This window comes from Labrus mixtus, chromosome 9, assembly GCF_963584025.1.
Source record: "Labrus mixtus chromosome 9, fLabMix1.1, whole genome shotgun sequence".
In the NCBI taxonomy this organism is placed as follows: Eukaryota; Metazoa; Chordata; class Actinopteri; order Labriformes; family Labridae; genus Labrus; species Labrus mixtus.
This window is the reverse complement of record NC_083620.1, coordinates 30,597,444-30,611,213: the sequence shown is the minus strand read 5'-3', so window position 1 is coordinate 30,611,213 and position 13,770 is coordinate 30,597,444. Positions and strand designations below refer to the sequence as shown.

Here is a 13,770-nt window from a genome sequence, read left to right as displayed (position 1 = left end):
TAAAGGACTCTTACTCCCAGAATCCCCTGTAATACTTCACACCTACATGTGAAGAAAAGGGGTGACCTGAACCCCTCTCTTCTCATTGGAGGTAGACCCCCCATGAAGCAGGCCAGGCTACAAAACTCCAAGACTCCCATTGTTCTTTCTCTTTCCACGCGCTGACTTCAAGTGTTCGGAGACACAAGTGTACCTCCTGTTTTTGCAGAACTCTTCTTTTGTTTTAAGTTTCGGCGCACAGTTAACCCGCGGCCTAAGCACGGGCAGTGTTCTGAATTCAGAGCTCGGATTGTCCAGTGAACGCATCTCAGTTTCTCGGAGAGCGTCAGACTATAACAGATTATCAGAAAGATAACGGTCTTATTCCGTCCTGCAATGAAAGGACATCAACGGACGTCTTCCCACTTGACGCACATCTGGAGACTAACTCCACCACCGCGCCAGTACACACATAGGCTGCACACTCACACATAGAGATCTGTATACTCGCGGCCATTCAAACGCCTCAGAGACACAGATCGTGCAGGGCCAAACTCGGCCTCTTTAGACAATAGACCACGCCAGGTCTTTGTTAGGTGTGCGCCATCGTAAGGGCGACCACACACACACACACACACACACACACACACACACACACACACACACACACACACACACACACACACACACACACACACACACACACACACACACACACACACACACTCACACTCACACTCTTACTCCTCTTCCACAAGTTTTGCTTGTTAATGTTTGTTGCTTAGATTAGTTTGTAATCGTTATTTGTTTGATTAAGTTCATTGATTTTGGATTGATGTTGCTTTGTTTAAATAAACTATAAATAAAGAGAGCAGTTGTTTGTGATTACTGGTGTATTTGCATTGTGATATAAGTTGGGTGTGAGGGCTTTGTGTATGTTTTTCATGCCGTCGATTTATAGTTATTAATTAATATTAATATTAGTAATTAAGTAACTAATTTGAGACTGATTTTAGTGATATTTTGGTTATTTTCCCTGATTTCAGGGTGGTGCCCCAAGAGTGATTAAACATAGTTTAATGATATTGTTATTTATCTTAATAATAATTAAATATAATTATTAAATAATATAACCAAATTTGACTTGATAAAACCCCAACAAATGGTGCCCTGTGTGAGGCCTTCAATAAAACCAGCTTTATTGCTTTGTAAATGCACAGTAATCCGAACTTTTAAATCCTAAAAGGGAGTCTTCTGAAGAAAATTCTGTTTTCTTTGGATTAAACATAGTTTAATCATATTGTTATTTATATTGTTAATAATTAAATATAATTATTAAAGAATATAACCAAAGTTGACTAGATACAACCCCAACAGCACTAAACAGCTGCTCTTATTTTGAGGATCTGTGTTAGCGCAGTGCAGCGTTCTCTGATCATCAGCTCTCACTCGATTACAGACAAACTTTTGGAACACCACAGCGATCCTCAATCTCACAGTCCAACCAAATTAAGAATGGCTCAGAGACCACATGACTGACCTCTGCGGGTGTTGCGGTGTTTGCTGCTGTAGGACGACTGTAGAGACATTTTATCTTCCTCCACCTCCTCCTCCTCCTCTTCCTCCTCCACCAGACCCTCGTCTTCCTCCGCCCGACTCAGACAGAAGAGCTGCTGCTGAGTCTGAGCATTCTGCTCATCCACAGCTGGAAACAACATCATCATCTTTATCTTCATGAATAAAAGCATCTTCATCTTCAATATGATTAACTCATCTTCATCTTCAATATGATTAACTCATCATCAATATGATTAACTCATCATCAATATGATTAACTCATCTTCATCTTCAATATGATTAACTCATCATCAATATGATTAACTCATCTTCATCTTCAATATGATTAACTCATCTTCATCTTCAATATGATTAACTCATCATCAATATGATTAACTCATCATCATCAATATGATTAACTCATCTTCATCTTCAATATGATTAACTCATCATCATCAATATGATTAACTCATCTTCATCTTCAATATGATTAACTCATCATCAATATGATTAACTCATCTTCATCAATATGATTAACTCATCATCTTCAATATTATTAACTCATCATCATCATCAATATGATTAACTCATCATCATCAATGTGATTAACTCATCTTCAATATGATTAACTCATCTTCATCAATTAAAAATCCATCTGTCTGTCTGCCTGTCTCACCTCTCTCCGTGTGCTCGATGATCTGTCTGTCTGCCTGTCTCACCTCTCTCTGTGTGCTCGATAATCTGTCTGCCTGTCTCAACTCTCTCCGTGTGCTCGATGATCTGTCTGCCTGTCTCACCTCTCTACGTGTGCTCGATGATCTGTCTGCCTGTCTCACCTCTCTCCGTGTGCTCGATGATCTGTCTGCCTGTCTCACCTCTCTCCGTGTGCTCGATGATCTGTCTGTCTACCTGTCTCACCTCTCTCCGTGTGCTCGATGATCTGTCTGCCTGTCTCACCTTTCTCCGTGTGCTCGATGATCTGTCTGCCTGTCTCACCTCTCTCCGTGTGCTCGATGATCTGTCTGCCTGTCTCACCTCTCTCCGTGTGCTCGATGATCTGTCTGCCTGTCTCACCTCTCTCCGTGTGCTCGATGATCTGTCTGATGGCTTTCTTCAGACTGTTGGCTCTCAGCATCAGCTGCTCTCGGGGTTTAAAGATGGCTGCTGCTGCAGAGCAGGGCGAGCGAGAGGAGCAGGGGGGGAGAGGAGGAAGAGGAGGAAGAGGAGGAAGAGGAGGAAGAGGAGGAGGTGGTGCGACTCCTTCGGCCTCCTCCTGCTCCTCTTCGATGGTCGGGGGAGGAGCTGGGGGGGGCAGGGTGGAGGCCTGAGACTCCTCGTTCAGAGTCTTTAAGAGCGAGTCGAGCTTCTCCTTCAGAACCCCACACTGACACACACACACACACACACACACACACACACACACACACAGATTAGTAATGAATGACAGAGTGAGTTGTAAATAATAATAATAAAGTGTATTGATGAGTCACCTTCTTAGCCATGGCGTCTGACTCCTCTGAACTCTCCGTGTTCTTCTCATATGCTCTCCCAACACGAGCCACCAAATCCTTCACCGTCTCACACAGGACCCTGAACACACCACGACAACATGTTAACACAACTACACAACAACACAATAACATGTTAACACAACAACAACACAACAACACACCACAACATGTTAACACAACTACACAACAACACAATAACATGTTAACACAACAACAACACAACAACACACCACAACATGTTAACACAACTACACAACAACATGTTTACACAACTACAACACAACATGTTAACACAACTACACAACATGTTAACACAACTACACAACAACAACAACACAATAACATGTTAACACAACTACACAACAACAACACAACATGTTAACACAACTACACAACAACAACAACAACATGTTAACACAACTACACAACAACAACACAATATGTTAACACAACTACACAACAACAACACATGTTAACACAACTACTACACAACAACAACACAACAACATGTTAACACAACTACACAACAACACAATATGTTAACACAACTACTACACAACAACAACATGTTAACACAACTACACAACAACAACACATCAACACAACAACACACCACAACATGTTAACACAACTACACAACAACACACCACAACATGTTAACACAACTACACAACAACAACACAATAACATGTTAACACAACAACACAACAACACACCACATGTTAACACAACTACACAACATGTTAACACAACTACACAACAACAACAACACAATAACATGTTAACACAACTACACAACAACAACACATGTTAACACAACTACACAACAACAACAACATGTTAACACAACTACACAACAACAACACAATATGTTAACACAACAACAACAACACAACATGTTAACACAACTACACAACAACACAATATGTTAACACAACTACTACACAACAACAACATGTTAACACAACAACACATCAACACACCACAACATGTTAACACAACTACACCACAACAACAACAACAACAACACACCACAACATGTTAACACAACTACACAACAACACAACATGTTAACACAACTACACAACAACAACACAACATGTTAACACAACTACACAACAACAACATGTTAACACAACTACAACACAATATGTTAATACAAAAACACAAAGACAACAACAACATGTTAACACAACTACACAACATGTTAACACAACAACAACACACCACAACAACATGTTAACACAACTACACAACAACAACACAACATGTTATCACAACAACACAACAACAACACACCACAACATGTTATCACAACAACAACACACCACGACAACATGTTATCACAACTACACAACATGTTATCACAACAACAACACACCACGACAACATGTTAACACAACACAACAACACACCACAACAACATGTTATCACAACAACAACACACCACGACAACATGTTATCACAACTACACAACAACATGTTAACACAACAACAACACACCACAACAACATGTTATCACAACAACACAACAACAACACACCGCGACAACATGTTAACACAACAACAACACAACAACATGTTAACACAACAACAGAACATGTTAACACAACTACACAACAACAACATGTTAACACAACAACACACCACAACAACACAACAACATGTTAACACAACTACACAACAACAACACAATATGTTAACACAACTACACAACACAACATGTTAACACAACTACACAACAACAACACACCACAACAACATGTTAACACAACTACACAACAACACACCACAACAACATGTTAACACAACTACACAACAACACAATAACATGTTAACACAACAACAACACAACAACACACCACAACATGTTAACACAACTACACAACAACATGTTTACACAACTACAACACAACATGTTAACACAACTACACAACATGTTAACACAACTACACAACAACAACAACACAATAACATGTTAACACAACTACACAACAACACAACATGTTAACACAACTACACAACAACAACAACAACATGTTAACACAACTACACAACAACAACACAATATGTTAACACAACTACACAACAACAACACATGTTAACACAACTACTACACAACAACAACACAACATGTTAACACAACTACACAACACAATATGTTAACACAACTACTACACAACAACAACAACATGTTAACACAACTACACAACAACAACACATCAACACAACAACACACCACATGTTAACACAACTACACAACAACAACACACCACAACATGTTAACACAACTACACAACAACAACAACACAATAACATGTTAACACAACAACAACACAACACACCACATGTTAACACAACTACACATGTTAACACAACTACACAACAACACAATAACATGTTAACACAACTACACAACAACAACACAACATGTTAACACAACTACACAACAACAACAATATGTTAACACAACTACTACACAACAACATGTTAACACAACTACACAACAACAACACAATATGTTAACACAACAACAACAACACAACATGTTAACACAACAACACAATATGTTAACACAACTACTACACAACAACAACATGTTAACACAACTACACAACAACACATCAACACACCACAACATGTTAACACAACTACACCACAACAACAACAACACACCACAACATGTTAACACAACTACACAACAACCCAACATGTTAACACAACTACACAACAACAACACAACATGTTAACACAACTACACAACAACAACAACATGTTAACACAACTACACAACAACAACACAATATGTTAATACAACAACACAAAGACAACAACAACATGTTAACACAACTACACACAACAACAACAACAAAAACAGGCGGGCGGGCGGACGCAGGTACTTGGCCGATGAGATGACGACAGAGTGTTGGTCTGAGGTCAGAATCTTTGACAGGTGAGCTGCAACTGAGTCTTCATAGGTCAGAATCTGCTGGACCTGAAAAAAGCACAATACAGGTGGGTCAGGTGAGTACAGGTGTGTATGTCAGGTGAGTACAGGTGTGTGTGTCAGGTGAGTACAGGTGTGTGTGGGTGGCAGTAGCTCAGTCTGTAGGGACTTGGGTTGGGAATCGGAGGGTTGCCGGTTCAAGTCCCGGCACGGACCAAGTCCGGAAATTGGTCTGGTAGCTGGAGAGGTGCCAGTCCACTTCCTGAGCACTGCTGAGGTGCCCTTGAGCAAGGCACCTAATCTCCCACCACCAGCTCAGGTGCGCCCACTGTGGACAGCCCCCTCACTCTGAGACCTCTCCATTAGTGCATGTTCATAGGATCCTGTTTGTGCATGTGTGTGTATTTCGGCCTATGTTTGTGTAGCATGTTAACCAGACAGAGTGTAAAAAACGAATTTCAATAAAGTATAAATTGTGTCAGGTGAGTAGAGGTGTGTATGTCAGATGAGTACAGGTGTGTGTGTCAGGTGAGAAAACGTGTGTGTCAGGTGAGTACAGGCGTGTGTGTGTGAGGTTGATACAGGTGTGTGAGGACAGTACCTCTGAATCTTCGCTACAGTCCTCAGTGACCGTGGAGGAAGAGTGTTGTCGTGGAAACTTGGTCTCATAGACCATAATGCTCCACCTGCAGGCAGAGGATGGAAAAGCTGCTGAACACCTAATGAGTATCTGTTGTTAGCATAGCCTTAGCTTTAAGGCTAACACAATGGACTTTCTCACATCAGTCATCTGTCTCACAGCACTCACCTGTCTGCTAACAGTCACCTGTCTCACAGCAGTCATCTGTCTCACAGCAGTCACCTGTCTACTAACAGTCACCTGTCTACTAACAGTTACCTGTCTCACAGCAGACAACTGTCTCACAGCAGTCATCTGTCTACTAACAGTCACCTGTCTCACATCAGTCACCTGTCTCACAGCAGTCACCTGTCTACCATCAGTCACCTGTCTCACAGCAGTCATCTGTCTCACAGCAGTCACCTGTCTACTAACAGTCACCTGTCTCACAGCAGACAACTGTCTCACAGCAGTCATCTATCTACGAACAGTCACCTGTCTCACATCAGTCACCTGTCTACCATCAGTCACCTGTCTCACAGCAGTCACCTGTCTCACAGCAGTCACCTGTCTCACATCAGTCACCTGTCTCACAGCAGTCACCTGTCTACCATCAATCACCTGTCTCACAGCAGTCACCTGTCTACCATCAATCACCTGTCTACTAACAGTCACCTGTCTCAAATCAGTCACCTGTCTCACAGCAGTCACCTGTCTCACAGCAGTCACCTGTCTACCATCAATCACCTGTCTCACAGCAGTCACCTGTCTCACATCAGTCACCTGTCTCACATCAGTCACCTGTCTCACAGCAGTCACCTGTCTACCATCAATCACCTGTCTACTAACAGTCACCTGTCTCACAGCAGTCACCTGTCTCACAGCAGACACCTGTCTCACAGCAGACACCTGTCTCACAGCAGTCATCTGTCTACTAACAGTCACCTGTCTCACATCAGTCACCTATCTCACAGCAGTCACCTGTCTCACAGCAGTCACCTGTCTCACATCAGTCACCTGTCTCACATCAGTCACCTGTCTCACAGCAGTCATCTGTCTACTAACAGTCACCTGTCTCACAGCAGTCACCTGTCTCACAGCAGTCACCTGTCTCACATCAGTCACCTGTCTCACAGCAGACACCTGTCTCACAGCAGTCATCTGTCTACTAACAGTCACCTGTCTCACATCAGTCACCTATCTCACAGCAGTCACCTGTCTCACAGCAGTCACCTGTCTCACATCAGTCACCTGTCTCACAGCAGTCACCTGTCTACTAACAGTCACCTGTCTCACAGCAGTCACCTGTCTCACAGCAGACACCTGTCTCACAGCAGTCATTTGTCTCACAGCAGTCACCTGTCTACTAACAGTCACCTGTCTCACAGCAGTCACCTGTCTCACATCAGTCACCTGTCTCACAGCAGTCACATGTCTACTAACAGTCACCTGTCTCACATCAGTCACCTGTCTCACAGCAGACACCTGTCTCACAGCAGTCACATGTCTACCAACAGTCACCTGTCTACCAACAGTCACCTGTCTACCATCAGTCACCTGTCTACCATCAGTCACCTGTCTCACAGCAGTCACCTGTCTCACAGCAGTCACCTGTCTACCAACAGTCACCTGTCTCACATCAGTCACCTGTCTACTAACAGTCACCTGTCTCACAGCAGTCATCTGTCTACTAACAGTCACTTGTCTCACAGCAGTCATCTGTCTCACAGCAGTCACCTGTCTCACAGTAGTCACCTGTCTCACAGCAGTCACCTGTCTCACAGCAGTCACCTGTCTACCAACAGTCACCTGTGTCACAGCAGTCACCTGTCTACCAACAGTCACCTGTCTCACAGCAGTCACCTGTCTACCATCAGTCACCTGTCTACCAACAGTCACCTGTCTCACAGCAGTCACCTGTCTCACAGCAGTCACCTGTCTCACAGCAGACACCTATCTCACAGCAGTCACCTGTCTCGCAGCAGTCACCTGTCTCGCAGCAGTCACCTGTCTCGCAGCAGTCACCTGTCTACCAACAGTCACCTGTCTCACAGCAGTCATCTGTCTCACAGCAGTCACCTGTCTCACAGCAGTCACCTGTCTACCAACAGTCACCTGTCTCACAGCAGTCACCTGTCTACCAACAGTCACCTGTCTCACAGCAGTCACCTGTCTCGCAGCAGTCACCTGTCTCACAGCAGTCCCCTGTCTCACAGCAGTCACCTGACTACCAACAGTCACCTGTCTCACAGCAGTCACCTGTCTCACAGCAGTCACCTGTCTCACAGCAGTGACCTGTCTCACAGCAGTCATCTGTCTCACAGCAGTCACCTGTCTCACAGCAGTCATCTGTTTCACAGCAGTCACTTGTCTCACAGCAGTCATCTGTCTCACAGCAGTCACCTGTCTCACAGTAGTCACCTGTCTCACAGCAGTCACCTGTCTACCAACAGTCACCTGTCTCACAGCAGTCACCTGTCTCACATCAGTCACCTGTCTCACAGCAGTCACCTGTCTCACATCAGTCACCTGTCTCACAGCAGACACCTGTCTCACAGCAGTCATCTGTCTACTAACAGTCACCTGTCTCACATCAGTCACCTATCTCACAGCAGTCACCTGTCTCACAGCAGTCACCTGTCTCACATCAGTCACCTGTCTCACAGCAGTCACCTGTCTACTAACAGTCACCTGTCTCACAGCAGTCACCTGTCTCACAGCAGACACCTGTCTCACAGCAGTCATTTGTCTCACAGCAGTCACCTGTCTACTAACAGTCACCTGTCTCACAGCAGTCACCTGTCTCACATCAGTCACCTGTCTCACAGCAGTCACATGTCTACTAACAGTCACCTGTCTCACATCAGTCACCTGTCTCACAGCAGACACCTGTCTCACAGCAGTCACATGTCTACCAACAGTCACCTGTCTACCAACAGTCACCTGTCTACCATCAGTCACCTGTCTCACAGCAGTCACCTGTCTCACAGCAGTCACCTGTCTACCAACAGTCACCTGTCTCACATCAGTCACCTGTCTACTAACAGTCACCTGTCTCACAGCAGTCATCTGTCTACTAACAGTCACTTGTCTCACAGCAGTCATCTGTCTCACAGCAGTCACCTGTCTCACAGTAGTCACCTGTCTCACAGCAGTCACCTGTCTCACAGCAGTCACCTGTCTACCAACAGTCACCTGTGTCACAGCAGTCACCTGTCTACCAACAGTCACCTGTCTCACAGCAGTCACCTGTCTACCATCAGTCACCTGTCTACCAACAGTCACCTGTCTCACAGCAGTCACCTGTCTCACAGCAGTCACCTGTCTCACAGCAGACACCTATCTCACAGCAGTCACCTGTCTCGCAGCAGTCACCTGTCTCGCAGCAGTCACCTGTCTCGCAGCAGTCACCTGTCTACCAACAGTCACCTGTCTCACAGCAGTCATCTGTCTCACAGCAGTCACCTGTCTCACAGCAGTCACCTGTCTACCAACAGTCACCTGTCTCACAGCAGTCACCTGTCTACCAACAGTCACCTGTCTCACAGCAGTCACCTGTCTCGCAGCAGTCACCTGTCTCACAGCAGTCCCCTGTCTCACAGCAGTCACCTGACTACCAACAGTCACCTGTCTCACAGCAGTCACCTGTCTCACAGCAGTCACCTGTCTCACAGCAGTGACCTGTCTCACAGCAGTCATCTGTCTCACAGCAGTCACCTGTCTCACAGCAGTCACCTGTCTCACAGCAGTCATCTGTTTCACAGCAGTCACTTGTCTCACAGCAGTCATCTGTCTCACAGCAGTCACCTGTCTCACAGTAGTCACCTGTCTCACAGCAGTCACCTGTCTACCAACAGTCACCTGACTCACAGCAGTCACCTGTCTACCAACAGTCACCTGTCTCACAGCAGTCACCTGTCTACCAACAGTCACCTGTCTCACAGCAGTCACCTGTCTACCAACAGTCACCTGTCTACCATCAGTCACCTGTCTACCATCAGTCATCTGTCTCACAGCAGTTACCTGTCTCACAGCAGTCACCTGTCTCACAGCAGTCACCTGTCTACTAACAGTCACCTGTCTCACAGCAGTCACCTGTCTCACAGCAGTCACCTGTCTCACAACAGTCACCTGTCTCACACCAGTCACCTGTCTCACAGCAGTCACCTGTCTCACAGCAGTCATCTGTCTCACAGCAGTCACCTGTCTCACAGCAGTCACCTGTCTCACAGCAGTCATCTGTTTCACAGCAGTCACTTGTCTCACAGCAGTCACCTGTCTCACAGCAGTCACCTGTCTACCAACAGTCACCTGTCTCACAGCAGTCACCTGTCTACCAACAGTCACCTGACTCACAGCAGTCACCTGTCTACCAACAGTCACCTGTCTCACAGCAGTCACCTGTCTACCAACAGTCACCTGTCTCACAGCAGTCACCTGTCTACCAACAGTCACCTGTCTACCAACAGTCACCTGTCTACCATCAGTCACCTGTCTACCATCAGTCATCTGTCTCACAGCAGTTACCTGTCTCACAGCAGTCACCTGTCTCACAGCAGTCACCTGTCTACTAACAGTCACCTGTCTCACAGCAGTCACCTGTCTCACAGCAGTCATCTGTCTCACAGTAGTCACCTGTCTCACAGCAGTCACCTGTCTACCAACAGTCACCTGTCTCACAGCAGTCACCTGTCTACCAACAGTCACCTGTCTCACAGCAGTCACCTGTCTACCAACAGTCACCTGTCTCACAGCAGTCACCTGTCTCGCAGCAGTCACCTGTCTCGCAGCAGTCCCCTGTCTCGCAGCAGTCACCTGACTACCAACAGTCACCTGTCTACCAACAGTCACCTGACTCACAGCAGTCACCTGTCTACCAACAGTCACCTGTCTCACAGCAGTCACCTGTCTACCAACAGTCACCTGTCTCACAGCAGTCACCTGTCTACCAACAGTCACCTGTCTACCATCAGTCACCTGTCTACCATCAGTCATCTGTCTCACAGCAGTTACCTGTCTCACAGCAGTCACCTGTCTCACAGCAGTCACCTGTCTACTAACAGTCACCTGTCTCACAGCAGTCATCGGTCTCACAGCAGTCACCTGTCTCACAACAGTCATCTGTCTCACACCAGTCACCTGTCTCACAGCAGTCATCTGTCTCACAGCAGTCACCTGTCTCACAGCAGTCATCTGTCTCACAGCAGTCACCTGTCTCACAGCAGTCATCTGTCTCACAGCAGTCATCTGTCTCACAGCAGTCATCTGTCTCACAGCAGTCACCTGTCTCACAGCAGTCATCTGTTTCACAGCAGTCACTTGTCTCACAGCAGTCATCTGTCTCACAGCAGTCACCTGTCTACCAACAGTCACCTGTCTCACAGCAGTCACCTGTCTACCAACAGTTACCTGACTCACAGCAGTCACCTGTCTACCAACAGTCACCTGTCTCACAGCAGTCACCTGTCTACCAACAGTCACCTGTCTCACAGCAGTCACCTGTCTACCAACAGTCACCTGTCTACCATCAGTCACCTGTCTACCATCAGTCATCTGTCTCACAGCAGTTACCTGTCTCACAGCAGTCACCTGTCTCACAGCAGTCACCTGTCTACTAACAGTCACCTGTCTCACAGCAGTCACCTGTCTCACAACAGTCACCTGTCTCATACCAGTCACCTGTCTCACAGCAGTCATCTGTCTCACAGCAGTCACCTGTCTCACAGCAGTCACCTGTCTCACAGTAGTCATCTGTCTACTAACAGTCACCTGTCTCACATCAGTCACCTATCTCACAGCAGTCACCTGTCTCACATCAGTCACCTGTCTCACAGCAGTCACCTGTCTACTAACAGTTACCTGTCTCACAGCAGTCACCTGTCTCACAGCAGACACCTGTCTCACAGCAGTCATTTGTCTCACAGCAGTCACCTGTCTACTAACAGTCACCTGTCTCACAGCAGTCACCTGTCTCACATCAGTCACCTGTCTCACAGCAGTCACATGTCTACTAACAGTCACCTGTCTCACATCAGTCACCTGTCTCACAGCAGACACCTGTCTCACAGCAGTCACATGTCTACTAACAGTCACCTGTCTACCAATAGTCACCTGTCTACCATCAGTCACCTGTCTACCATCAGTCACCTGTCTCACAGCAGTCACCTGTCTCACAGCAGTCACCTGTCTACCAACAGTCACCTGTCTCACATCAGTCACCTGTCTACTAACAGTCACCTGTCTCACAGCAGTCATCTGTCTACTAACAGTCACTTGTCTCACAGCAGTCATCTGTCTCACAGCAGTCATCTGTCTCACAGTAGTCACCTGTCTCACAGCAGTCACCTGTCTCACAGCAGTCACCTGTCTCACAGCAGTCACCTGTCTACCAACAGTCACCTGTGTCACAGCAGTCACCTGTCTACCAACAGTCACCTGTCTCACAGCAGTCACCTGTCTACCATCAGTCACCTGTCTACCAACAGTCACCTGTCTCACAGCAGTCACCTGTCTCACAGCAGTCACCTGTCTCACAGCAGACACCTATCTCACAGCAGTCACCTGTCTCGCAGCAGTCACCTGTCTCGCAGCAGTCACCTGTCTACCAACAGTCACCTGTCTCACAGCAGTCATCTGTCTCACAGCAGTCACCTGTCTCACAGCAGTCACCTGTCTACTAACAGTCACCTGTCTCACAGCAGTCATCTGTCTCACAGCAGTCACCTGTCTCACAACAGTCACCTGTCTCACAGCAGACACCTATCTCACAGCAGTCACCTGTCTCGCAGCAGTCACCTGTCTCGCAGCAGTCACCTGACTACCAACAGTCACCTGTCTCACAGCAGTCACCTGTCTCACAGCAGTCACCTGTCTACTAACAGTCACCTGTCTCACAGCAGTCACCTGTCTCACAGCAGTCACCTGGCTACCAACAGTCACCTGTCTCACAGCAGTCACCTGTCTACCAACAGTCACCTGTCTCACAGCAGTCACCTGTCTACCAACAGTCACCTGTCTCACAGCAGTCACCTGTCTCGCAGCAGTCACCTGTCTCACAGCAGTCACCTGTCTCACAGCAGTCACCTGACTACCAACAGTCACCTGTCTCACAGCAGTCACCTGTCTCACAGCAGTCACCTGTCTCACAGTAGTCACCT

At 46.3% G+C, this 13,770-nt stretch overlaps 1 protein-coding gene across 1 annotated transcript in view; it reads right to left on the bottom strand.

The window, feature by feature from the left end:
• The window catches only part of LOC132979980 (diacylglycerol kinase delta-like), a 46,646-nt gene that overhangs the window by 14,835 nt on the left and 18,041 nt on the right, over positions 1–13,770 (bottom strand). Inside the window, exons 12-16 of the mRNA XM_061045803.1 lie at positions 6,596–6,680; positions 5,948–6,042; positions 3,027–3,126; positions 2,611–2,920; positions 1,520–1,684 (exon numbers count right to left, since the gene is read on the bottom strand). Coding sequence (XP_060901786.1) covers positions 1,520–1,684; positions 2,611–2,920; positions 3,027–3,126; positions 5,948–6,042; positions 6,596–6,680 — 755 coding nt within the window. The remainder of the gene's footprint in view (positions 1–1,519; positions 1,685–2,610; positions 2,921–3,026; positions 3,127–5,947; positions 6,043–6,595; positions 6,681–13,770) is intronic.